This window comes from Colius striatus, chromosome 1 (genome assembly GCF_028858725.1).
Source record: "Colius striatus isolate bColStr4 chromosome 1, bColStr4.1.hap1, whole genome shotgun sequence".
Lineage (NCBI taxonomy): Eukaryota > Metazoa > Chordata > Aves > Coliiformes > Coliidae > Colius > Colius striatus.
The window spans coordinates 154950417-154973322 of NC_084759.1; the positions used below are offsets into that span (position 1 = coordinate 154950417).

At 50.2% G+C, this 22906-nt stretch overlaps 1 protein-coding gene across 1 annotated transcript; it reads right to left on the minus strand.

Annotated features, from left to right (window-relative positions):
• Nucleotides 1–563: 563 nt before the first annotated feature.
• On the minus strand, nt 564–16393 carry NFAM1 (NFAT activating protein with ITAM motif 1). The gene is made up of 6 exons (XM_062002469.1): nt 16183–16393; nt 13765–14100; nt 12591–12694; nt 9929–10048; nt 5263–5349; nt 564–2539 (listed from the first exon to the last, which is right to left on the minus strand). Exons 1-6 carry the CDS (start codon nt 16319–16321, stop codon nt 2480–2482), a joined length of 846 nt encoding a protein of 281 aa, XP_061858453.1. The 5' UTR covers nt 16322–16393; the 3' UTR covers nt 564–2479.
• Between the last annotated feature and the right edge of the window lie 6513 nt (nt 16394–22906).

Here is a 22906-nt window from a genome sequence, read left to right on the forward strand (position 1 = left end):
AGTCTTCTGCTTATACCTTTCTCTCTCACACGCTCTGGTGCTACTGCTGCTGCCTGTGGCATTCAATGCTAAAGAAGTGATATTAGTTGGTGTCCATCCAGCTGCAAAACTTCATTTTTTTTTCTCATGCAGCAGCCTTTTGCCCTTGCAGGGTCAATCCAGCTCCCACTGAAATCAACACAGTGACTCCTCCCAACTTTGCCAAGCTTTGGTGCGTAGCTCCAATCGCCAGACTTGCCAGTGTCTCTTGGAAAATTTCCCTCTTTTCACTGAACTGATCAGAACCTGGTGTGATTCTTTTAGTACTTTAGCACTGGCTGCTCAAGGATAGCTTTTTCTATTCCCAATACCATTCTTCCTCCCATGTTTCCTTTTAAACAGCTTCAGCTACTTCACATATAGAAATGTTTGGGCATATATGTAGGAAACATATGATTTAAAAAGGTAGCAGAAAGACAAGACAAATCAATTCACTGCAAAGTGAGATCCCTGCCAGGAAATTTCCAGTAGCACCCAGTATTTTTAGCATTTATAAAATTTAAAAAGCAAAACACAAACCCCAGGCAGCAGTATTTTGAAAGTTTTCACTTTTCATCGAAGCCACCAGCATCTGCTGAACATTTTATTGCCATACTGCAACTTATTTATAATTCATCTCATCCTTTCTTCAAGTTTGTTAAGGAAAGGAATTGTTATACCTGTACAATCCTCTGTCAATTCTTCTGTGAACATGAATGTTTTCTGGTCTTGTTGGTAAACACTTAAAATTGTCGACTTAAAAAACATTTATTTATAATTGTTGCAATCACTTGACAAATGGAAACTGGGTCTAATAAGCCACGCTGACTATTCATTGCTCTTTCTGAAATGAATTCCTCAACACTGGGAAGAGAAAAAGCATTTTCCTGTGGTTAAAGAAAGTCCAAATTGCATGTTTGAAATCTCTTCTAATAAAAAGAGCAAAGCAATAAGCGGATTATCTCTTTAAACATAGTATAGGAAGGCTGGAGGCCCCGGAGACATTTTCCATAGCCTCTATCTCTGATTCATAGCAACATTATCTTCAACTAGAGAGGGTCCTATGACCCTGGAGCTCAATTTTAATTTGATCTTCTTCTTTAAAGAGGTTTCTATGATTCCTCTCAAGTTATGCTGCATATTCTTATTTTGGGTTGGTTTCGTTTGGTTGTTATTTTGTTGTTGGTTTTTAATCTCAGATAAAACAGCCTCAGTTTTTTTTTGATCCACTGGTTTGATCGTGTTATATGGATATTTAATGTATCCTCTTCCCTACCAGAACTAGAATATGCATCGGCACAAACGGCAGGCAAGTTCCAGCTGACAGGAGAGAGAAAAACTCGGATAGAAAATTCACCTCTGGGCCTCCCTCCTGCCTCCAGCCATTCTAAGTTTCAGAAGTGGTCTGCCTGGCCAAATAACGTATGAGGATGGGGGGAAAGCAGCCTTATACCCTCTTTGGGAAATACTGGCCAGCTGAAACATAGGCAAATCTACCGGGCTTGGTGGGGCAGATGTACCATGCCTGCTCCCACAGAGACCCAAAATCCCAAGTGATAACAATACTCATCGCCAACAAAACCCAGGAAATTGAGGAGCTCAGCTTCTCAGCTCCAACTTCTCTGGGCTGGAACCTGGCCCCAGACCTGCTTGGATGATGCAGCCCCAGCAAGGGAGCTTCCTTGGGTTGACACCTCTTTGTTCTGGAAAGGGCACGGCCACTCTGAGACATGCTGCCAAGCAGGGAGATTTTCTCTTCTTTCTTTTCCTCCCATCTTTATCTCTGCCCGCGCATCCAGTCCTCATCGTATACCGCTGATATTGCTGAAGGGAAAGCATTTACTTGGAGGCACTGATTTGAGTCGACTGAGTATGGTCACAGCAGGCATCTGTGACTACTTGATGGGATTAGCAGATTATGAGAAAGCATGTTTCACCATGGGGATCCTGAGAAATGAGAAAAGGGCAGGTGGAAGCTTGGATCTCAGTTAAACTATGTATGAAGGCCTGACGGCCATGTCAGGAAAGCTGCAGGCACAGGATCAGATGGACTGCTGCAGGTCAGGATTGGACGATGAAGCCAGCAAGAAGAGAGGTCTCCATACTGTCCTATCATTTAGAGAGGACCGAGATTTAAGTGTTTCAGCCATGCCAGGTGAGAGAAGCCTGCATGGATCCCACGTGCACCATGTCAAAGAAACGGGTGAGTGCTTGACAAAAAGAGCTTTTCTTTTTGCATCAAACGGCTTTGCTGCAAAATAGCTTTGCTGCATCAGTGCAGGCCGAGAACAAATGCTTCCTGTTGTCAACGAGGGGCAGTTCAGAAGGAGCCAGCAGTTCACCATTCCCTCCTGGTTGTGCCCTGAAGTCACTCCAGATCTCCGCAGAAAACTGGGGATGTAAGAGAATAGTTCTGCTGTACAGGAAGGTGTCTCGTCTGTGTAGGGTCTGATTTTCCCTGTTAGATATTCTCATACAATATGTCAGAAGAGTCTTCTAAAGTTGCTTGCTTCTTAGGTGTCTGCAGAATGATGAAAAGGGGGAAAAAAAAGAAATGGAGGAAAATTATTCAAAAGATGATGAATTAATTCTTAATAAGCAGACAGTGACGTTTGTTCTGCTACAAACGGCTATAAGTGATCTGCTGAAACAGAAGCCACTACAGTGAGAAATGTTGCTCCGCCAGAGACGAACGTGACTAATCCAGCCCAAGGGATGGAGATGCCTCCTCTGCTTGTCACTCTTCCCCCAAAAAGCTGTCAGACAGGGAGGAGAGGGAAAATTGGACTCGGTAAGAAAAAAAAACAAATCACTTTGGATTCTGTGAGGGAGGAATTCCCTGACCTCCTCAATCCTGTTTCTGCAACAGTTGAGTCTGCTCCACAGGAGCGTCCCTCGCGCAGACAAGGCGCTGACAGGGTGATGTTTCCAGCGCGGCGTGGCGCGGGCCTGCTGTACGCAAGGTTACACAGCGAGCGGCTCCAACGCCACCGCCTGAACCCAGCCCTACCTACACCAGCATTTTCTCTGCTGCCACCACCAAAGGGAAACGTTTTGCAAAGTGCTGAGCGTGGGTACATCCAAAGCATGAGGGATTAACCCCTCGCCGCCCGAGCTGGCTGACAGGCCAGCACGACAGCAAGCAAATGCTCCCGTTTGAGGGGCTCTTTGCCCTGCTTCCTTTTACAGCTGCCCCTCTGTGTGCAGCATCCTGCAGCAAGGGCTGGCCTGGACCCTCTGCAGCAGAATCAGACACCCACCAGCAACCCCAGCGCCTGCTCACAGGCCAAACCCACCAGCCCACTAGTCTCTGGCTGAAGGAAAGTGACAGCCTGTTATATTCTGGCACAGCCAGCTGAAGGACTAGTGTCCCAGGCAGTGACAGCCCAAGGACCACTGAGAGGGAAGCTGATCAAGGTGCTTGCAACAGAAGTGGAAAGCTGTTGTACTACAAAGAGAATTAACTCTATCCCAGCATAACCTAGGACAAAGGCACAGTCAAATTCTCCTGTGCAGAGATCACAGAGCCCTGTCACTCACACTGTCCTTCCTTCTAACCAGCACAAGAACTGAGGAGGCTTGGTGACGTCTGCTCTTGGTGGGAAAGCATTTCCCATCCCCTCTCTTTTGATTTCTCCTCCTTTCTTTCTCCCATCCCTGCTTCAACCTTTACCCTACCCTGTCTGAGACTGCCGGCACCAGACCTGCTCACACACAGATGCTTTTTTGCTCTCGCTTTGTTGCTTTGCTCCTGCTCTGTTTTACAGACCTGCTGCTCTCCAAAGCAGCGGTTGGGTGGTGTGGGCCACACACAATTCAAGCAATTCAGCAGAGCCCAGACAGCTCCACGGTAGAGAAAACAACCCACACATACTGCATCTCATCATCCAGACTGAATCATTTCAAAGGGGGCAGCTGATAAAGGTATACAGAAGAATAAATAGGACAGGGAAGAGGGATCAGGACCTACTGCTCTCTCTATCCAAATAATTCAGAATGCAGCAAGAATACAAAACCAGAGATGCTGTCTTTTCCAGTGCATATGATGCACTGGGGTATAAAGCAGCCTATATAAAAAAAGCATCTATCAATACCTGCCACTGCCTTTGCTACCACCAAGCACTGCAAAGGCACAGCAGTAACTGCAGGAGGCCAGCGGTAGGGGCTGGACCACACGGCAAGTAGCTCTGACACAGAGAAGGCTACTTGATTTCAGACACCTTTTCCTAAAAGGTGGGAGTTGTGAAAATGCCCCAGACACTGGAAAATACTGTCCTTTGTGAAACAGAAGGATGGTGGCATGCTCCACACTGCACAGGAAACCTGGGGAGCTCTCCCCAACGTGACATCCATGGGAGGATGCAGAAGACGTTTTTCTGGAACATTTTCCAATGTTAGAAGAGTGGAGATATATTATATATATTTTTAAGCAGATAAGAGGTCTGGAGGGGAAAAGAACCACAAAGTTCCGAGGACAGGAAGGAAATGTTCCCTGGGGTGCCTGTTGCAAGTTTTGTCCCTATGAAACAGCTGATGCCTGCCAAAGGCAGGTTGGCGGGCTGTGTGGGCCACTGGTCTGCGTCATGTGGCCCCCACAACTGATTTGCACCTGCACATTATGAGTTGCAGCTACTTTCGCTATGAGTGGACTTAGTTCCTTGTCCGTAACTCATAACTCCCAGCCCAGCAAGAAGATCAGAGCCCAAAATGTACCCACACTGCCTTTTCCTGAACCCCAGAACCGACTGAGACTGTATCACCTGAGCTTCTCAGCTTCTGCTACCATGAAATGGCCCTCAGGTGCTTAATCCCAGTGAGAGCAAAGCTGTGTCCAGGGCCTTCCCCCACTGCACAGGTTCCTCTACCCCAGAAGACTTCTCATCTGCCTAAACAATCTGGAAAAGGCAATAGTAGGGACCTGCATTTGGCCAGCTCTCTGTGAACATCCATCCCGATGCCAAACCTCTCAATGCCTTTCAGCGTACGTCACACAGCAAAGCATCTGCCTGACACCAGGGCTGCCAGAGCTGGCACAGCTGCAGGAGCAAGGGTTCTGCCGGAAGAGGGAAGATGGGCTACATGTGCAGCCCAGCTGGCTAGTGGATGCTACATCCCATTTTCCCCTCTCAGTGGGACTGTAGACACTCTTACTGCCTGCGAGGGTCGTGGCGACTCTGTGAGTTTTCTTTCCCCGTGTGCCCAGCGCATAAAGGAGCTCTCTGATACCAGGGCCCCAGCCCTTACCTTCCCTGAAGGACTCTTTCTGGGTGACAGGGTGTTTGTGTTGCTCTCGAGGATAGAATAGACATCGACTTGCTGCAAATCCAGGCTCTGCACAAGGAAGAGAGAAGAGAGTAGGGGTCAAATAGATTACTTCAGTTTAAGACAACTAATCTTCCCAGTGGATTGTTCCCCACCTCGTGCCCGATGTTTTTTTAGGAAACCTTGCCATCTCCTACATTTTAAAATCCCTGACCTGAACTTGGACAAAAAGCTTTTCCCCCTGAAATCTTCACAGTGTAGCTGCATCACCTTACCTTTTCAGGCTCACAGAGACAGGCTTTGATGTTACTTACCCTGTGTTAGGCAGTGGAGAACAATGCCAATGTCCCCGCCTCCCTCTGCTCCGCACTGTCCCAAAGGGCAGAACAAGGACCCCTCTGCCACATGAAGGGATACCATGCACTGCAGGCACCACAGGACACTGGCAGTGCTCTGCACCACCCAAGACTGTTTAGGTGCCTGACACTCACAAGCTCTTGCTCGTGGTTATTTGTGGCACACAAAGACGAGAAGAGAGGTGAGGCTGAGGTCCTGAGGCACAAGGGCTGTCAAAAATAGGAAACCCTACATGCCACACGATTTACATTTATTTTCTGGGGTGCTTTTTCCAAGCCAGAACACTCCTTTCTTCTTAGAATGAGCAAAGAATAATAATAACAAAAATCAATACACTCCCAGGCCCTCAAATACACCAGTGGTCCCACGCAGCTACACAGAGAAACACACACAGAGGCCCCTACATGCGTATGCACGCGCTGGTCCCCCAGGTAATCGTGTCACTGGAGATGCGTGTCAGTTTGAGTGATGTTCCAGATCTGCCTGAAGGATCAAACATAACAATCAGGAGGACTTTTCCATGTGTGTTTCAAGGATGACAGCAGGTTGCCAAGGTGGCTGTTTCTCTGGCAACAGGGAGATGGGAGGAGCTCCGGACGCAAGAGGGGCAGATGGTATTAGTGGAAAGACTGCAAAGGGAGCGAGGGTCCTGCAACACAGCCAGGAGGACAGGCAAAACACAGGGGCTGCCAGTCACCTGAACCCCCATCCCTTCATCTGGAGTTGCAAATGCTCAGCATCTTTTGCGTCCGTGGCTAGCAGGATGGTGGTTTGAACAGGAGCAGATCACAGAGGAGCAGAGTTTGGGAGCAAACTGGCTTGGAACAAACAGGCACTCGGACAGAGGGGGCTGCAGCGAAGGGAGCACTGTATGGCTCTCCCATTGCTGCTCCTCCTCCGGGAACACTCAAAGCATCTCACCTGCCTGCTCCCCGCTCCCAACAACCCGCTTGCCCACACAGACGTTCCCAATTATTCCCATGTATATGAGCACACACGCAATATCCCATTTCCCTGTCCTCATTTTTGGTTCCTTTTGTGATGCTTGCAGGGAGGATTTGCATCCCAGCAGCCTGGCTCCGTGTCCCCTTGGCAGGACAGGCAGCTTCTTTCACTGCTCTACTCCAAAGGCACTCGCAAGAAGGAATGACCCGTTTGGTGTTTAACCAAGAAAAACTCCCTCCCTTCACAGGCCTCCTTCCCATGGAGGCTGTTGACAACCCAGTTGCAGAGCCAGTGTCTCCAACTACCATTTGATAATTAACTACTTGTACTTGGTCACTGACCACCTGCTACTGTCACGGCAGAGACACAAGGGCCTCTCTCAGATGCCTTCCCATCCTGGAGCAGTCTCCTTGCATCCCTTGCACCAGGGAAAAGCTCCTGTGCTCTGGAACCAGCCTGCACCGCAGGAGCTCTGTTTGCTGCTCAGAAAAGCTTGTTTGAAGTGTAAAGCGGATGAAAGGAGTCCCTCAGATTGGTGTTTCCAAGCTGCTCTTTAACTAGGCAGCTAAGCTGGAAGACAGAGGGAAATGCAGGTTTGGGTCTGAGCAGTGACATGATGTAGAGCTGCTCTGGGGCTGCAGGAGGACAGAAGTCTAGCAACACCTGGCAGTTTAGTGGGAGTAAAAGGGGTGCCCACCTGCCCCCTTAATACTGGAGCATTTTTGCTGTCTGCTGCTTTTCTCTGCATACACCCACCCCCATGGGGTAAACAGTAGTAGCCCCTGGAAGAGCCAGCGGGGAAGCCTTTGCTCCCAGGGATATTCAGCAGGATGGCTTTACAGAAGGTGTGCTAGGACCCTTCCCACAGCAGGGGTGTGCCTTGTTGCTGTGTAGGATAACAGGGCATTTCATGAGCTGCACCAGCCAGGTCCAAGCCCTCATTCTGATGTCCAAGGCTGCATCCTGCTGCTACTGCTCTCAGCTCCAGGCCTGCAAGGACACTCTTGTTCCCTGATCTGACTTTTTTCCAGACTCTGACCTCCTGCTTTCTCTCACAGATAGCTTATCTGGCTCATGCTGGTCTCCCGTCCCATCGCCTAATCTCCGGTCTTCTTCTTTATCTCATCACTTGGAGTTACTCCTCACTTATCCTTCCCTTTTCCTTGTCTCAGTGCTAACCACATATTTCTACCTTCCCCACAAATTAAGCACAACCTGTCCAATACCCAATTTAACACCGAGGGGTTTTCACAAGGCACCTGATTTCAAACAGTTTGCAGGGCCAGGTTTACATTGTGCAGAATCCCAACAAAATCTAGCAGCAGAGGCACCGGAGCTATCTTTCAAAGGAAGCAAGGTTTGTCAGCTTTCCCTTCACACCTGTCCTGAGGGCCCATTGCAACACAGGGTCCCCATCCCAGAGCTCTCCTCTGTCTCCCTCCCTAACTTTCCCATTATACCTCACAGGCCAGCACTCCTCCTCCTCACCTCACAGCCCTGTTCCCGCCACGTGCCGTGTGACAGTGACAGGAGCTGCTGCCTCATGCCTTGAGCAGTCACCCCGCAGCAGCTGCTCTGCAAGAAAGTAACCTCCAGCGAGCGGGCTCCACGCAACAAGAGACGGTTCAGGCAGCTCACAGCCCTACTGAACAGGGCTGAGGCACCTGCCCCACGCACGAGGCCGGCCGAGAGCCCCACACAGCCCGCCTGCAGCCAGCAGGCTGCGGGGCAAGGCCGGCTGCGCCCAGCCCACGGGACTCCTGCAAGCGCAGGGACTGCCTGTGCCTGAGGCTGGCTCTGCTGGCTTGCTGGATTAGCCTTCGTGGGGCCTCCTGAACAGAACAACATGATGAAACATGTAATTAAGATGGAGCTAAGGATGCATGACGAGGCCGACTGAGCGAGAAATGGATTTGATTTTTTTTTGTCTCCTTGCAGAAATCATACACTTCAGCAGGAAACTACCCATTTGGATTTTTATAAGCCCGAATTAAAAAGAAATTACTCGACACAAATGAAAAGGTTTATAACCTGCAAACCTCCTTTACCCGAAGCGTTGCTTTTTGCCACAATAAATATATCGCATACAATAGATAGTGCTTTCTTTTAAACCTCCACTCCAAAAATTAAAGGCTACGAAAATGGTGCTCTCCCCGCCCCCCCACCCGCAAAATGAGAATGAGAAGGGGGCAGGCCCATTCTCTTGTTCATATCTGTCCCATATCAGGTCTCCTGCCTCCTTGGCAGAGCTTTGTTCCTCTCTGTAGTACATTCTCCAGAGCTTCGCTTTGTGTAGTTTAAATGATTAATGCAGCAGAGCTTACAGGTTTTCCTCGGAGAGACTTTTCCAGCCCTTGCAGACCTCGCAGTCAGAAAGGTTTCCTGATATTCAGGCAACATACTTCTCTATTCATATTCATTTTATTCCTCTGTATTTGTCCCACACACATCTTGAGGAAAAAAACCCTCAACCCTTCCCTTAGCGGAGCAGCCCTCCCATGGGAGCAGAAGGAGAAAAAGGAATCCATTTTAAATGGAGCTGGATGGGTTGTAAATGGGATTAGGGGTCATGGTTACTTGAGGTAGCTGAGGTCTGGGTCTCACATTTCAGGAGGACCACTCCAATCCTATTACCTATGACACTGTGGCTGCTGGGCTCGAGGAGGGGGAGCAGTCGGCATTCCCCAGTTTGGGGAATGGAAAAGGAGAACCTATGCAGTGAAAAGGGACATGCTCTGAAAAAAGAGATTACCTTCACTTTCTTCTTGCCCTTTTCCCCTTTGAGAGCTAGTCAGACTGCTTAAGACTTGCAGTGGTCTGTGGTTCTGACACCAGCGAAGGTGTTTCAGTAGGAGCTCTAAAGAGCTGGGGTTGGTGTGGGGAGCACTTCTCTCTGGCCCTTTCCTGAGCCATCTTTCTCCCATGGGGAAGGGCATGTCCTGGGGACAACCTACAGTACAAAGTGAGGCTGAGATCCCCTCTTCCTTCCTGACTCGTGGAAATCCTTCTGCCTCTACCACCAGGAACCCTCTCTGGCCCCACGCCTGCTGCTCTGTGCTGCCGCGCTGCTGGCAGAGGGAAGGGTGCTGCCCAGCAGGTTATGGTGCAAGGCTCTGGCACTGGGAAGCCACAAGTGAGGCCCCAGGATGGAGACATACAACACGTATAGTCCTAAGAGGAGCTAAGCAGGGCAGAGCACAGGAGCAAAGTCACCAGCACCAGTCTCATACACAGGTATTGCTTATGTTTCACATCATGATACTGGAGTTGTCTGTGCCACGACAGAGAGAGGAAGAATTGTACCACAATGCAAACAGAAAGGATGGAGGATGATTCTGGTACTCACGTCATAGACAGAAGGTGGTTGTGATTGTGGCGGTGTTGGTGGTGGTGGGCTCGCTGAAGAGGGCTGCCTTTCCACCTTCTGTCTCAGGATATTTAGCTGGTTCCTTCTAGGGCATATCACCTGCTCAGGACAAGACACCAAATGACACATTTGCAGAAAAGATCGTCTCCCCAGAGATGAAACGAACACCAATGTCGTGTCAAAGCCAACTGCTCGCACACTCCCTGAGTGGTTCCACAGCGAAGAGTGCTGGTACTCTTTGCACTATGCAGGCTGGTCCCTTTCCTCACCACAGCATAAAATGGAGGAGTCTGATGACTTACACCAGAGCAGTTGAAAGGAGAACTGGGCTCTGTGCACACATAAGAATCTCTTCCACCACTGAAACTTAGCTGGACAGAGGGTGTAAGTATTTAACAGCAGACAACGATGCCTTAGGACGGGCAGTACAGCAGGCCCCCCTGTGCAGGGGAATTTCAGAGAGGCAAAATGCAGCGACTCGTGTCAGGATTTGCCTGGGAAACTTTTGCTAAAACACAGCATCTAGAGAAGAGCACCAGCTGACCATTAATGATGACATAGTCAGTGATACACTAATGTGCAAGTCCAGCACAGAGTCGAAGGCAGAAGGTCTCTTTCTCTGAAATGTTTTTTGCATCAGATGAGTTCTTCTTTAACACGTTCCATTCATGCTTAGCTAAGGCTTAGCCCTGCTCAGCAAGCAAGGGAGGAGGCAGAAAAGGCAGAAGGCTTTGCTAAGTATCTCTGTTCTAATTCAGAAAGAAGTGGGATGATTATATTCACATCACATGAAAACGATGAACTGCTTTCCAGTCCATTAGTAACTAAGGAGGATGCTAAATAGCTTCTCTTAAAGATAAACATTTTAAAACCAGCAGGTCTGAGCAAGCTGTGGTGAGAAATATGGGCTATGTTCTGCAGGAGGGCAAGTATAATGACTGCATGATCTCTCCGGGCCTCCTAGGAGAGAGAGAGCCTGTAGGTCTGAGACTTGCTGGCCCACCTGGAAACCCAGCGATATCGACTGGCAAGTCGTGACAGTGTCTCTCTCCTCATCCCCATGGAGACGCTGCCTCGGCAGGAGGAGATGGGGGCCTGTCTGCAGCCCAGGAGTCACTCTGCTGCTCACACTCCTTCCCCCTCCATCAGATGCCTGCCAGGTGAGCCTCACAAGATCAGCAGGTCTGCCAGCTGCTGCCATTCTGTTTGCAACCTCACAATCTCTCACCATGTGTGCTAACGCCTGAGCTCCGTGGAGTCATAGGACTGTACCAGCAGCACAGCCTCCACATAACAATGCACACAGAGGGTCTGCTGCTGTGGTGGCAGAGGAGAGCTTGAAAGACTGAATATGGGGCATACTCTACCTAGAAAACAATCCCCAAATTTCGTTCTAAAGGACATTTTTCAGTTTAAGCCAGTCTTGAGATCTCTGGAAGAATGCAGAGGACACTATATGAGTGCCTCAGGATGGCAGTACTTGGGGAAGTAGGTTTTCCTCAAACAACAGGGATTCCAGTATCATGCCTCCAGAGGCTGTTTTTCCACAGGGCCCCTGCCTCACCCAGACCTTTCAGCCCTACTTTTGGCGGCTCTTCTCTTTCTCTCTACAACCTTTCTTCCCCACTCCTCAGCTTCCCCTTTGCCCTCAGCTACTCATCCCAGTTTCTACTTCCTTACCCAGTTACTCCCAACCTGTGCCACCAGTCTGCTCACCAGAGGAGCCCTGTCAGTTCAGTCTTAAGACCCTCCTCCAAGATTCAGTGCTTTCTTGCTCTGGATTCCAGTCCTAGCTTCCCTCCTGAGGCTCCTTCTTCCAGCCTTGCAGAATCACTGCTGTTGGAAGGTGCCTCTGGAGATTACCCAGTCCAATCCCCCTCTACTCAAAGCAACTAAAGTAGGTTCCTCCTCGGGTCCTTGTCTCTCTTTTCCCAGTTAGTTGGGACTTTCATACAGGCTTCCTTGGCATCCTTGTCCTAACCTTCCCTTCTCACTCTGTTTCTTAGTATTTTCTCTGCCAAACACACTCCTAAGGCTCTGATTCCTACCCTCTCCACATTGCAGATCTTCTACGGCTTCACAAGCCCCGGCTCAGGAACACCATTGCACAATCTCCTTGCAATCAGGTTGTGCCCTTGAACCAGTGTAGCCCCCATCTGGAAAGAGGATTAGAAACAGAGAAAGTCCTGCCCTTCTCCTGTCCAACTGGCAGCCTCACAGGGGCTCCCTTAGACAACTGAGCTGCGAAATCGACAAGAGCCATAACTGAGCATGCACAAACTGCAGTTTTCCAAAAACCCATCACAAGGCTATACCTTGTTGAATATTCTCAGGGCCAGCACACTGCTAGTGTGACTTCTTGCCCTGTGTCAGATCCTTGCTCTAAAGCAGAACAGAGTCAAAATGACTACCAGAATTTCTTTAATGGACAAATCAATGTTTTTTCTTGTCTTTCCTGTAATCTTTTGTTTTCAGAGAGACAGAACTTGAAAAAAAAAAGAAAATAAACCTGAGGCAGACAGACACCCAGCATGGGAAATTTCAGCATGGGGACTTCCAATTCAGCCAACTTAAAAGCAAATGAAATAGATTTCTAGAGTGGGTCGTGTCAGGTGTTGCTTTTTATTTGCTTGTAACTTGCCTTTCTCTTCCACAGAAGCAGAGCTGTGGCAGTGATGCTCAATGCAGCAAGAAGAATGGTAAAGGTAACGAGGATTTCCCACCCGTAAGAGGTCTCTGTGTACCCTGTAGCTGCAAGAAAGAAGGCAAAAGATTCACAGTGTAAGTGGAAGTTACAATCTTGCTGCATTTATACCCCTGGAAAGAGCCTTGAGGGAGCTAAAATACAGAAGCAGAGCCGAATATGGTGGTACAGATGCACACATCCTTCACAACCCAGTCTGACTGAACAGGGCGTAGCTGAAGAATCATGTGAAAAGAGACAGGACATACGCAGATGCACTTCATGTAGACTAGAGGAAGATGAAATAAACATAGACAGACAAGAAAGGTAGTAGGTAGAGTCTGGAAAAGTTATTTAGTGATGAGGGCTGAAAGACAGATAGTGGAAAGCACACAGGCCACACAAACAAGGAACACGAGTACTGTATCATAGAATCATAGAATGGTAGGGGTTGAAAGGGCCCTTTAGAGACCATCTAGTCCAACACTCCTGCAGAAGCAGGTGCAGTCATCCTCTGACCAGTGTAGCACAGCTATTTCATCACAGCTCTTTGCATTTGCAGTTTCTCCATATTCAGTGTTCAGTAATGCAAATCCAGCCAGGCAGCAGCGTGCACGTCCTTAGCACTTTAATATTCCTCTCATCTTGGCATGAAGCTCTCCCTTGCTTTCCAGTCTGTGCATTAATGGAACAACTGATCCCTTGTACCACATGGGAAAGGGGGAGGGATTATGGTGAGCCCCTAACCTCTTCATGAGCACCCAACCTGTACATCTGATTGCAGCAGGCATTCTAACTACTGCCCCCATGTTCAACCGCCTCTGTCACCACTAAAGGCCAGAACCGCAGTGACACTTCAAAGCACCCTCTGACCCGGTGCCCAGGCTGCCCAGATAGACCCCGACTCTAAACCTGCTGCTCCAGGGCAGAGAAAAATTACTGCATCTCCCTGTCCCTGCATTGGCAACAGCAGCACCGGTCACCTGCGTAAAGTGCAATAGCATGAAGTATTATTCCCACCTGACTTCATAGTGTGTTTGAGTACAGGAATAGAAAAGCAAAGATCATCTTTTCATAGCCAGATCCAGCTGATTTTTAACAGCCTGCCCTTCTTTTCAGGTTATTTACTTACATCTAACAAGGACAAACACTCCCTTTCCCATTTTCTCGATGCTGTTCCACGCGACCTTGCAGTAGTATGTGCCAGTAGAAGAGTTTTCAAGTGGTGTGATTCTGTAGTTGTAAGATACAGTAACAGTCTTATTCTCCTTTCCAGATGGGATGGCTACGTTTTCCTGTCTATTGCAGATGTCATTTTTCTGGCCCAGTGAATTAATCCAGTAATAGACGATTGTAAACGTGGTGTATTTCGGCATGTAAGGGAAGGTGACTTCACAAGGGATGAATATTCCCTCCTTGAGCAGTGCAACCTGGATTGGCGGTTTCTGCTCCACGTTGACATTTTCCCCTGCAATGGTAATAACTATTAGCAGCCATCTAACATCACTTCAAGTTGGGAGAAGACTGCTGCCTCAAAGACAGGATCACATGGTGAAAACCACCATGTGTCAGGAAGCACACCCTTAGCACGCAGCGGTGGCTCTTGTCACAGGCCGAGTGATTCACATGCCCTATGTGATCAGCCACATCTCTTAAGCAATTGCAGTGTGATTTGCAACAGCCTGTTGCATTCACAGGCTTCCCCTTTTCCCTCTTGAGCTCCTCTGTGCAGCGCCAGCACGCAGGCAGACAGGAAATGAAGCAGGAAGTGAACTGATTTGGCAGCGGTGTGAGCCTGCATTTACAGCAGGCAAATACAACACGTACTTCCAAGCCAAACACCATCTGGACATCTCCTGATGCCCCTGAGATACAAATCTCTGTTTGGGTTGCTCTGTGTGGCCATGTGAGGATGCTGTACACAAACAGGTGTTATCAGTGGGGCCGTGTATTTCTGAAGCACGAGCAAGGAAGGAAATTGCATGTCCTGTACAGGGGCCAGCACCAGGGCTGTAAGAAACAAGACGTGGCTTAATCCCTCCAAACTTTTCGCTGATGTAAATGGGCAGCGAAGAACAAGACTCGATGCCAGACGTGGGAACTATCTGCAGAAGACTGCAAATCTTAAGTATCTACAGGTGACAGTGTCATAGGCAGAGAGACAGCAGGTCGTGTGCTTCCTCCTTACACAAACAGGGCTGTGGTAAGAAATCTATCCCTGCAATTCAGTACACAAGGATATTGGGAGTCAGGAGACAGGATGAACAAGCACAGATGGGGAACCAAACCATAAACCACTCCCCATTTTTTAAAATAAAAAATACAAAACCAGCTGAGGGTGAGCCATGGGCTAGGAGGGAGCCTGGGCTACAGGACTTCTTTGGCTTCCCAGCCAAATCCGAGTGTAACATCAGGCAGTCTCTGGATCTATTTGTTTGGCAGCTGACATAATGCCACATATAAAGCAATTTAAGAGGAGACCTGTGCAAACTATTGCTGTCTTTAAAAAACAGGAACTGCAAACTTATACACAAGTCTTCTTACAAAATGAAGGATCCTTTCAGAAGACGTGGAAACAGAAAGGGAAAAAAAAAACAAAGGCAGAGAGAGAAAGTAGAGGATGGGCAGGCTTGTCCATTCATGCTTTTGATGGGATTCCCTGGGGTTCTGCATCTATGAACAGGCTCATAACAAGGCATTAAAGCTGTCCCAGAGCAGAGCCGGGCTTGCTTTCCTGTCATCGTGCACTAACGCTGCATCTCAACAGCAGCATCGCCTCTGCACAGCAGGATCTGGCCTCGGGAAAGGCAACTCAGGCTCAGGGCTGCCTAATGCTCAATGCTGAGGAGATGGGGGAAGCGGGGGGAGTGGGGCAATAACGGAGTGAGGGCACAGCTGCTGTCCAGAAAGGATAGTTGGGAAGTTACATTCGTTAAGGGAAATCCTCTACAGGGACGGTAGCCTGGGAGTAAGGAAGAGTTTAGGTTACACGGTCAGAAAAGGGTTCTTAGTTGTGAAAGCAACTGAGATACAGTAGAGTCCGAAGGGATACACTCGTTCGTCCTCTGTATGCTGGATACAATGTTATGGGAAGAGGGTAACAGAAAATCCTGCAGACTCTGTGGGAATGATAACCCGAGCAGTCTCTTCTGGGCCTTATTTTTTAATATCATTCATCATTCATTATCCTCCTCTTCATCTCTACCCAGCAGAACACACACGAATATAGTTTCTACACAGCACTGCTGTAACAAAACAGAGGAGAGATCCATTTTCTTAGACTACCACAAGAGCCATTAGTTTGAGAAGAATATGACAGGGAAAAAGCCAAACTATTTTATTTAGGTTATCTAACCCTTCTCCCATGTTCCTCCCTTCTTCAGGATTCTCTCTCTCAGCTTTGAAATGCTTAAAAGACAGAAATAGCAGCAGCGTGCAAATTCCTAGAGGGGATCTCTGGAAATTAGCAAAAGATAGCAGCTGGAAATGCTCTAATATGAACAAACGTGAAAGTAAACAAGAGGAATAAAAAACTCGGGTTTTTTTTTACCTCCACACTGAAGCAACCAAAGGAACAGGAAGATGACTTTTAGATTAGAGGCCATGGTGGGGGCCAAAGGCTGTATGAAAGCAACCAGACATGAAGATCCAAAAGGCAAAAGAGATGGGGGTTTGTCAGTCACTTCCATGCTTGGGCAGCTGGTTGATACCTTCCCGTTGGCGAAGGGACGGCCGGGATGGGCACACACCGTTTTTGGCAAGCTGTTCCCAGTAGATGCAGACTCTTCTGCTTTTTAGTCAGACTCCTCCCCACACTGGGGTTCCTTTCTCTGAACGATTACAATGGTGTTACATCTACCAGTGGGTTTCCAAAGATAAGACCATAAGCTCTTTAACGCCTAGAGCTTTGTTTCCACGATGACTGTTAAAATATCACATGCATTTAAATCAAAACTTAAAGCATTTTCCAAAGTGACCCCCCACGTTGGAATAGAGAAAAACTGACCTGTTGAGGAGAATGTGGTCAAATTCAGGGAAGGATCCAAGTGACCCCCGAGCAATGGACAAGCTTAAAATTGGCTAGTAGAATGTTGCCATCGTTTTGCAAGGATCTGTTTACCTGGTTGCTTTGGAATAGCTGTTCTTGATTACATCACTTCACAGGCCATCCAGGTTTTGGAATAAGGGCACCTTACTGCAAATTATCTTAGTCAAGTGCTTTGTTCACGTGGAGAAACTACTGAGCAGTGCCACGGCATACGGTTTCAGGGCAGAGAAGCACCGTGAAGCTCCTCCTGTATGTGATCACTCGAGTGTAGGATCACCTGGTTTGCTTTCAACATGGAAAACAAGTACTTGCATCAGCTGTCAGCACAGAGGAATGAGGGCTCCACAGTACTCCTGACCACACAAAACTTCCCTTCACAGCCAGCTCCTCCACTGGGTCACTTTGGAGGGCAGGCACTTGTAATCCAGAAGTGAGAACAACCAGAAGTGAATTCATCCCTTACAGCTGGGATGTTTCAGATCCACATAATGCTGGCTCTGAATCAGCCTCGCAACGCAGACAAGCCTTAAGAAATCTATTGTAGGGAAATCTAAGGAAAGCTCTTTGAAGAAAACCTTCTTTTTGTGGGAGGATCCTGCCGCCTATACTGAAGAAGAGCCTTTGATTTCAACGAAAGCTTGTTTTTAGCAAAGACATCTGCAATGCAACAGCTCAGCAGCGTCTGACAAAAAAGAAAAAACCCTGATGACTGAGAGGTCTCCACTTCTCTCTAGGCACCTTCCTCCTCTCACACTTCTTGTGAGACATTTGCACTGCTCACAAGAAAGCACTTTGCTACAGTTTGAAGGGTACTCACCCACATGGGGTGCTGAGCTGTGGAGGATGGTTGTGCGGAGAAAGACCTAAGAAGGTAGATGAGCCTGCCGATTGCATGTCATCAAAGCCACTCTCTATTGTTTGTTTTATCTGCCTAGAGTTTGTAGGAATGAGGTTTCACAGAACCATAGAATCACAGAATGGCAGGGGTTGGAAGGGATCTCTAGAGATCATCCAGCCCAAGCCCCTGCTAAAGCAGATTTGTCTAGATCAGGTCACACAGGAACATGTCCAGGCGGGTTCTGAAAACCTCCAGAGCAGGAGACTCCACACCCTCCCTGGGCAGCCTGTGCCAGGGCTCCCTCACCTGAACACCAAAGGAGTTTTGCCTTAAATAAAGAAGTTTAAGTGGAACTTTTTGTGTTCCAGCTTATGTCCATTACCCCTTGTTCTGTCACTGGACACTATAGAAAAAAAAAAGAGTTGTCCCATCCTCTTGACCTTTTAAATACCTGCAAGTATCAATGAGGTCTCCCCTCAGTCTCCTCCAGGCTGAACAGCCCCAGTTCCCGCAGCCTTTCCTCATAAGGAAGATGCTCCGGTCCCCTGATCATCTTGGTGGCCCTGCGCTGGGCTCTCTCCAGCAGTTCCCTGTCCCTCTTCAGCTGGGGAGCCCAGAACTGGACACAGGACTCCAGATGAGACCTCATCAGGGCAGAGTAGAGGGGGAGCAGAACCTCCCTTGACCTGCTGGCCACACTCTTCTTGATTCATCCCAAGATGCCGTTGGCCTTCTTGGCCACAAGGGCACATTTCTGGCTCATGGTTAGTTTGCTGCTCAACAGCACTCCCAGGTCTCTCTCTGCAGAGCTGCTCTCCAGCAGGTCAATCCCCAACCTGTACTGGTGCGTGGGGTTGTTCCTCCTCAGGTGCAGGACTCTGCATTTGCCCTTGTTTAACCTCATGAAGTTCCTCTCTGTTTGTTTTGCTCCAAAGCAACCTTTGGTTTACAGCATTTTCCCTCCTGTTCATCCTGGGACAGGTCTTCAGGAGGAAGAGCTCTTGACACAAGGGGTGGCGTGCAGCTGCTGCCACTGCAGCCCTCTGAGCCCAGGGATGGCTCCGGCACCTTGCTGAGAGCCCTGACAGATGGAGACAGGAGCAAGTGGCTTTGTGTGGCTCTGCAAGGCTGGTGCAGCAGCTGCGCTCCTCCAGGGAAGGTTTAGCTCAGATTAGCCAAAACCAACTCTTCTCCCCAAGACACACAGACTTGAGCTGCACGGGGCTGGTCTCAGCTGGAAATCGTTCCTCGCAGGTCTTAACGCTGAGCAGCAAGGACAATCAAGAGCGGTAACAAGACACTCGGGGCCCACTTGGTGTTTCAGATATGTAGGCACAGATCAGGCAGCTGTGGCTCAGAGAGGGGGCTGCGAGGCCACAACAGCGCTGGGCGGCATTTCTTAGGCCCAAACAGCATCTCAAGGTAGTTAGGGCAGGGAGGCAGAAGGGGCCAGGGGCTCACACCTCGCTGCAGAAGAACTCTGCTGAACAGCGAGGGCTTCCTCAGCTCTTGTACCACGCTCATCCCCATGGCAGCACGCATCAGCTTTGCAATTTCCAGCATTGATGTATTTCTGGAGGACAGAACACGCTGCTCCTGTCGGTGATGTGTTTTAACTGTTATCAGCATTTATCTGCTTCAGGAATTCAGAGCGATAAGTGGATTAAGTGCGGTAGGTTTGTAGGGCTGCTAGGTCAACACCGTCCTCCCATCCTTTCCCTTCTCTTCCTACAAACAGCCCTGTTGCCAGTCTAAATGCCAAGTCCTAGAAATATCCCTGTCTGGATTTTTATATATATTCTTTTTTAAAAAATATATATATATATAGATCTAGCATTTCAAAAGAGATCACACATAAGACTCAGCTGTGGGATTAGAGGCACAGCCAGGCCAGAAATACATTCACTGCTGGGATTTGCTATGGTAGAGCTCACTGAAAAGAAATGGCTTTGAAACGACTACCCAGCAGCTATTAACTGCGAGACAGGATGACATTCTGTTCCTTAGAGCCTAAAGGGAGCCTGAATCTTTGAATGTTAAATTCTAATTCAATTTGGTCTGGGGATTCTGGATTGGGTTTTCACCCTGGAGACATAAATGAGAGGAAGATGAGGAAAAGCTGGGGAGTTGTGTGTTTCTATTACCAGCCTGTAACAGGGCAGAGTTGAACCCACCCACCCACCCACCATCCTCCCGAAACTTAGGTGGAACTAGCCAGGATACCTGTGCTGAAGGAAATAAATTACAAAGCTCCAAAGGAACAGGTCACTGTACGACCTTCGCTCATGCATTATACAGTGCACTGCTGCGTGTGAGCTGGTCCCTGCAGCATGATGAGGAGGGAACTGCCTGTCCAGCTGTAGCTCCACCACACAGCAGTCTGGCCAGGATCCCTATGGTTCGGTCCTTCCTTTGATGCAGTGACTGCTGATCACTTCCAGAGACAAAACACAGGACTAGGGTAGGTGCTAGCAACAGTTTCTGCTCATAGCTGGAAAGGAGCCATTGATTACACTCGAGCGCTGTTAGAAGCCCGCAACAGTGGCCAGCACTCCCCACTGTGAGGGAAAGCACATTGTTCTGGCTCACACAACCAAGAAGTTTGGGCAAGTGCTGAACCTACCAGAACTGCCTGTTCACAGCTGTGTCCAATGTACACCCACACACAGATCCACACGTGCACACACACACACACACACGTGCCCAGACATGCCCCCACAGCCGACTCCAGGGAAAGCATTTATTCTAACAAAAAGGCCGCTGCTAGTCAAGGCGAAAAGCAACGCTGCAGAGACCACAACAAAGCCTCTTTATTGCTGAAGCGTTTACCACCACAACCATCCAAAAGAGAAACACCGCTTGGCGCAGAGAAGAGCTGCAGCAACTCCACCAGCCTGATTGCAGAGCGCGCTTCAGAGCATTCCCCAGCACGGCAGCTCCGGATTTCGCCGCCTTGTCAGAGACCAGCTCAATCCCCCATCGCTGGAGAGCCAGCCAGCAGCAACACCCGCACCTCTGAGGATTCGCAATCTCTTTGACTCCCCTAACCCCAGACTCTGAGGCGTACGTTTTCCCACTGTCTGGCGGCAGGAGCGACAGGAGAGCCAGCGCGAGCGGGGCCGTATCTCTGCCAGCATTTTTACCACTGTTGTGTGTCGAGTGCCTCTCAGCAGGGCTGGATGATGCTGAGGTAAAAGCTGCCAATGCCCTCGCTACGCCTCTACCCGTTGAACCGCTCTAGGGAAGAGAACAATCAGCGACTCGAGGGGAAAACAGAAAAAGAAAGGTGTTGACACTACCGCGGGGAAGGGAGAGGGCACTTCAGTGATTCCCTTGCACCAGAAAAAAAACGAGTCTGCCTCAGAAATCACATCGCTTCTGCTCTTTTTCTGTTCATCTACTGGAAAGATTCCCAGGGACCAAATTACCATCTCGCTTGCCTGATGCGCTGGCGGGGGCTGAGGCTGTGTGTCTGCGCCCCAACCCCGTCGCGTTCCCCGCGGCTCCCCTGCCCGGGCTCTCGCTCCCAAAGGGCTCCTCTGCCTTCTCTGGCAAGGGGAAGCTTCTGCCCGGCCGGGCCCGGGGCTGAAACGGCGCCAGAGCGACTCAGCCAACGGCAGAGCGAGCCACGTTTCTGGGGCAAAGCTTCCTTCCCCCCGCAAGCTCGCCCGCAGCGGCGGGCCCGCGCAGACACCCCCCGCCCGAGGCGCCTCGGCCGCGCGCCGGTCGCTGAGGGGCGGCGGCCGCCGCCCGCGCACCCGCGCCCTCGCCCACAAGATGGCGCCGTCTCCCCGGCTGCCCGCCGCCCCGCTCCCGCCCGCCGGCGGGGCCCTGCCCCTGCCCCTGCCCCGGGGCCAGCCGCCCGAGGAGGAGCCGCGGCTGCCTTTTCCCCCTGTAGGGGCAGGTGCAGTAGCTGTCGCCCAGCGTGGCGCAGCAGCGAGGCTCTGGCTGGGCGTCGTGCGACCTGTGTTTCAGCCCCCGTGAATGCAGATGCGCGGCCGTGCTGGCGCGAGTAGGTCAGGAAATGCCCTCGGGAAGGGCCCTCTTGTGCTGGGCCCGACCTCCCTCTCGCACCCACCTGCCCGGCGCCACGGCTGCAGGTCACCGCGGCAGCTGCAGCGTTCCGCACCCGCTCAGCTGCTCCTCTGCTCAGCAGCAGCCCCAGCCCTAGCCCCGCAGAAAAGGAGCACTACTAGGATCCATTTAAGACAAAATTAATGCTAATTAACCGTAATCAACAACTCGAAGAGCAACATTCACTCAGCAAGCACTGCAGTAGCAGTTTGCCTGTTAGGCGGGGGCAAGGAGAAGACAGGGTGTGGAAGAGGGAAATAAACTTTCCCGCAGGCTCAGTCGGACACAGGGTGGCACAGCAAGGGGTTTGTAGGGCAGCCCTGCTCCCAGCTGTGCCGGCCTGCTGTCCTCCTCATCCCACTCTGCTGCCACAAGCTCACTGTCCCTACAGCAGCCCAGACCTGTCACCCCACACACACCCCTCTTTGCCCCACGGCTGGCGGCTCCCCTCAGCCCCAGCTCACAGCTCACAGCCCTCTCCTGCGATGGCACTGGAGCGGCAGCAGCTGAGTCACTTCTGCTGAAGCCTTTTGGGGCACCGCAGGCAGCGTTGCCTCCAGCGCCTGGCACCGTCTGCCCCAGCTGCTCACAAGCCGTCCCTCCTACGCCCAGGGAGCTCTGGAAACTCCTGCCAGCGCTGGTGAGGAGCACAGTTTTATTATGAATGATACTTCTCAGCTTGCAGAGGCCTCCTGGCACTGCACATGGATGCTTTCCACCACCAGCAAAGCCCAGACATGTTTTTCATGCCACTAACCAGTGATGCTGCACTAGTCAAGGCTCTGGTGACAGTGTTGAGGGCAGGCTCAAGTCAGTGCCTCCAGCAGCCTCATCAGCCTGTGTGGGAGTACAAGAGCAGGAGTCTCAAGCACACAGCACTCCCACAGCCACAGGATGTGTCAGTAGTCCTGAGGTGCCACAGTCAGGCCAGCCCAAACTTTCTCTCATTGGCAGCAAATTGCTGGCCAGGAGTGGGGCACACTGCTGCTGACAGCTTCTTAAAACAGGAGCCCCCAACTCCTCAACAGCTGTACAGGTTGAAGTGTGCACATCGTGGCCGGACATCCTGAGTGATGGGCTGCACACCCTCTCTGTAAGGGGCAAAAGGTGGGAGGGAGGCAGGTCTGGCAGGGGCTGCTGGGCCCTGCAGGAGGTAGACACAGGGATGGTCATGTCAGACAAGGCAGCAGTGGTTTAGAGGGAGCTGCAGGACCGAGTTCCTGCCAGCAACAGCCTCGCCAGATGGCCCTCCTGGCCTTGTGTGCACAGAAGAGCTGTTCTGGCCGCAGCAAGTCCTGCTTCGAGCCAGTCGGC

Excerpts from the sequence above, each read along its gene's own strand:
- NFAM1 (XM_062002469.1), bottom strand. The coding sequence starts at position 16,321 with ATGGAAGTGACTGACAAACCCCCATCTCTTTTGCCTTTTGGATCTTCA. Across the intron at positions 14,101-16,182 it reads TTGGTTGCTTCAGTGTGGAG|GGGAAAATGTCAACGTGGAG; the intron begins GTAAAAAAAAAC and ends TTACCATTGCAG. Across the intron at positions 10,049-12,590 it reads TGCTTCTGTGGAAGAGAAAG|GTGATATGCCCTAGAAGGAA; the intron begins GCAAGTTACAAG and ends TGTCCTGAGCAG.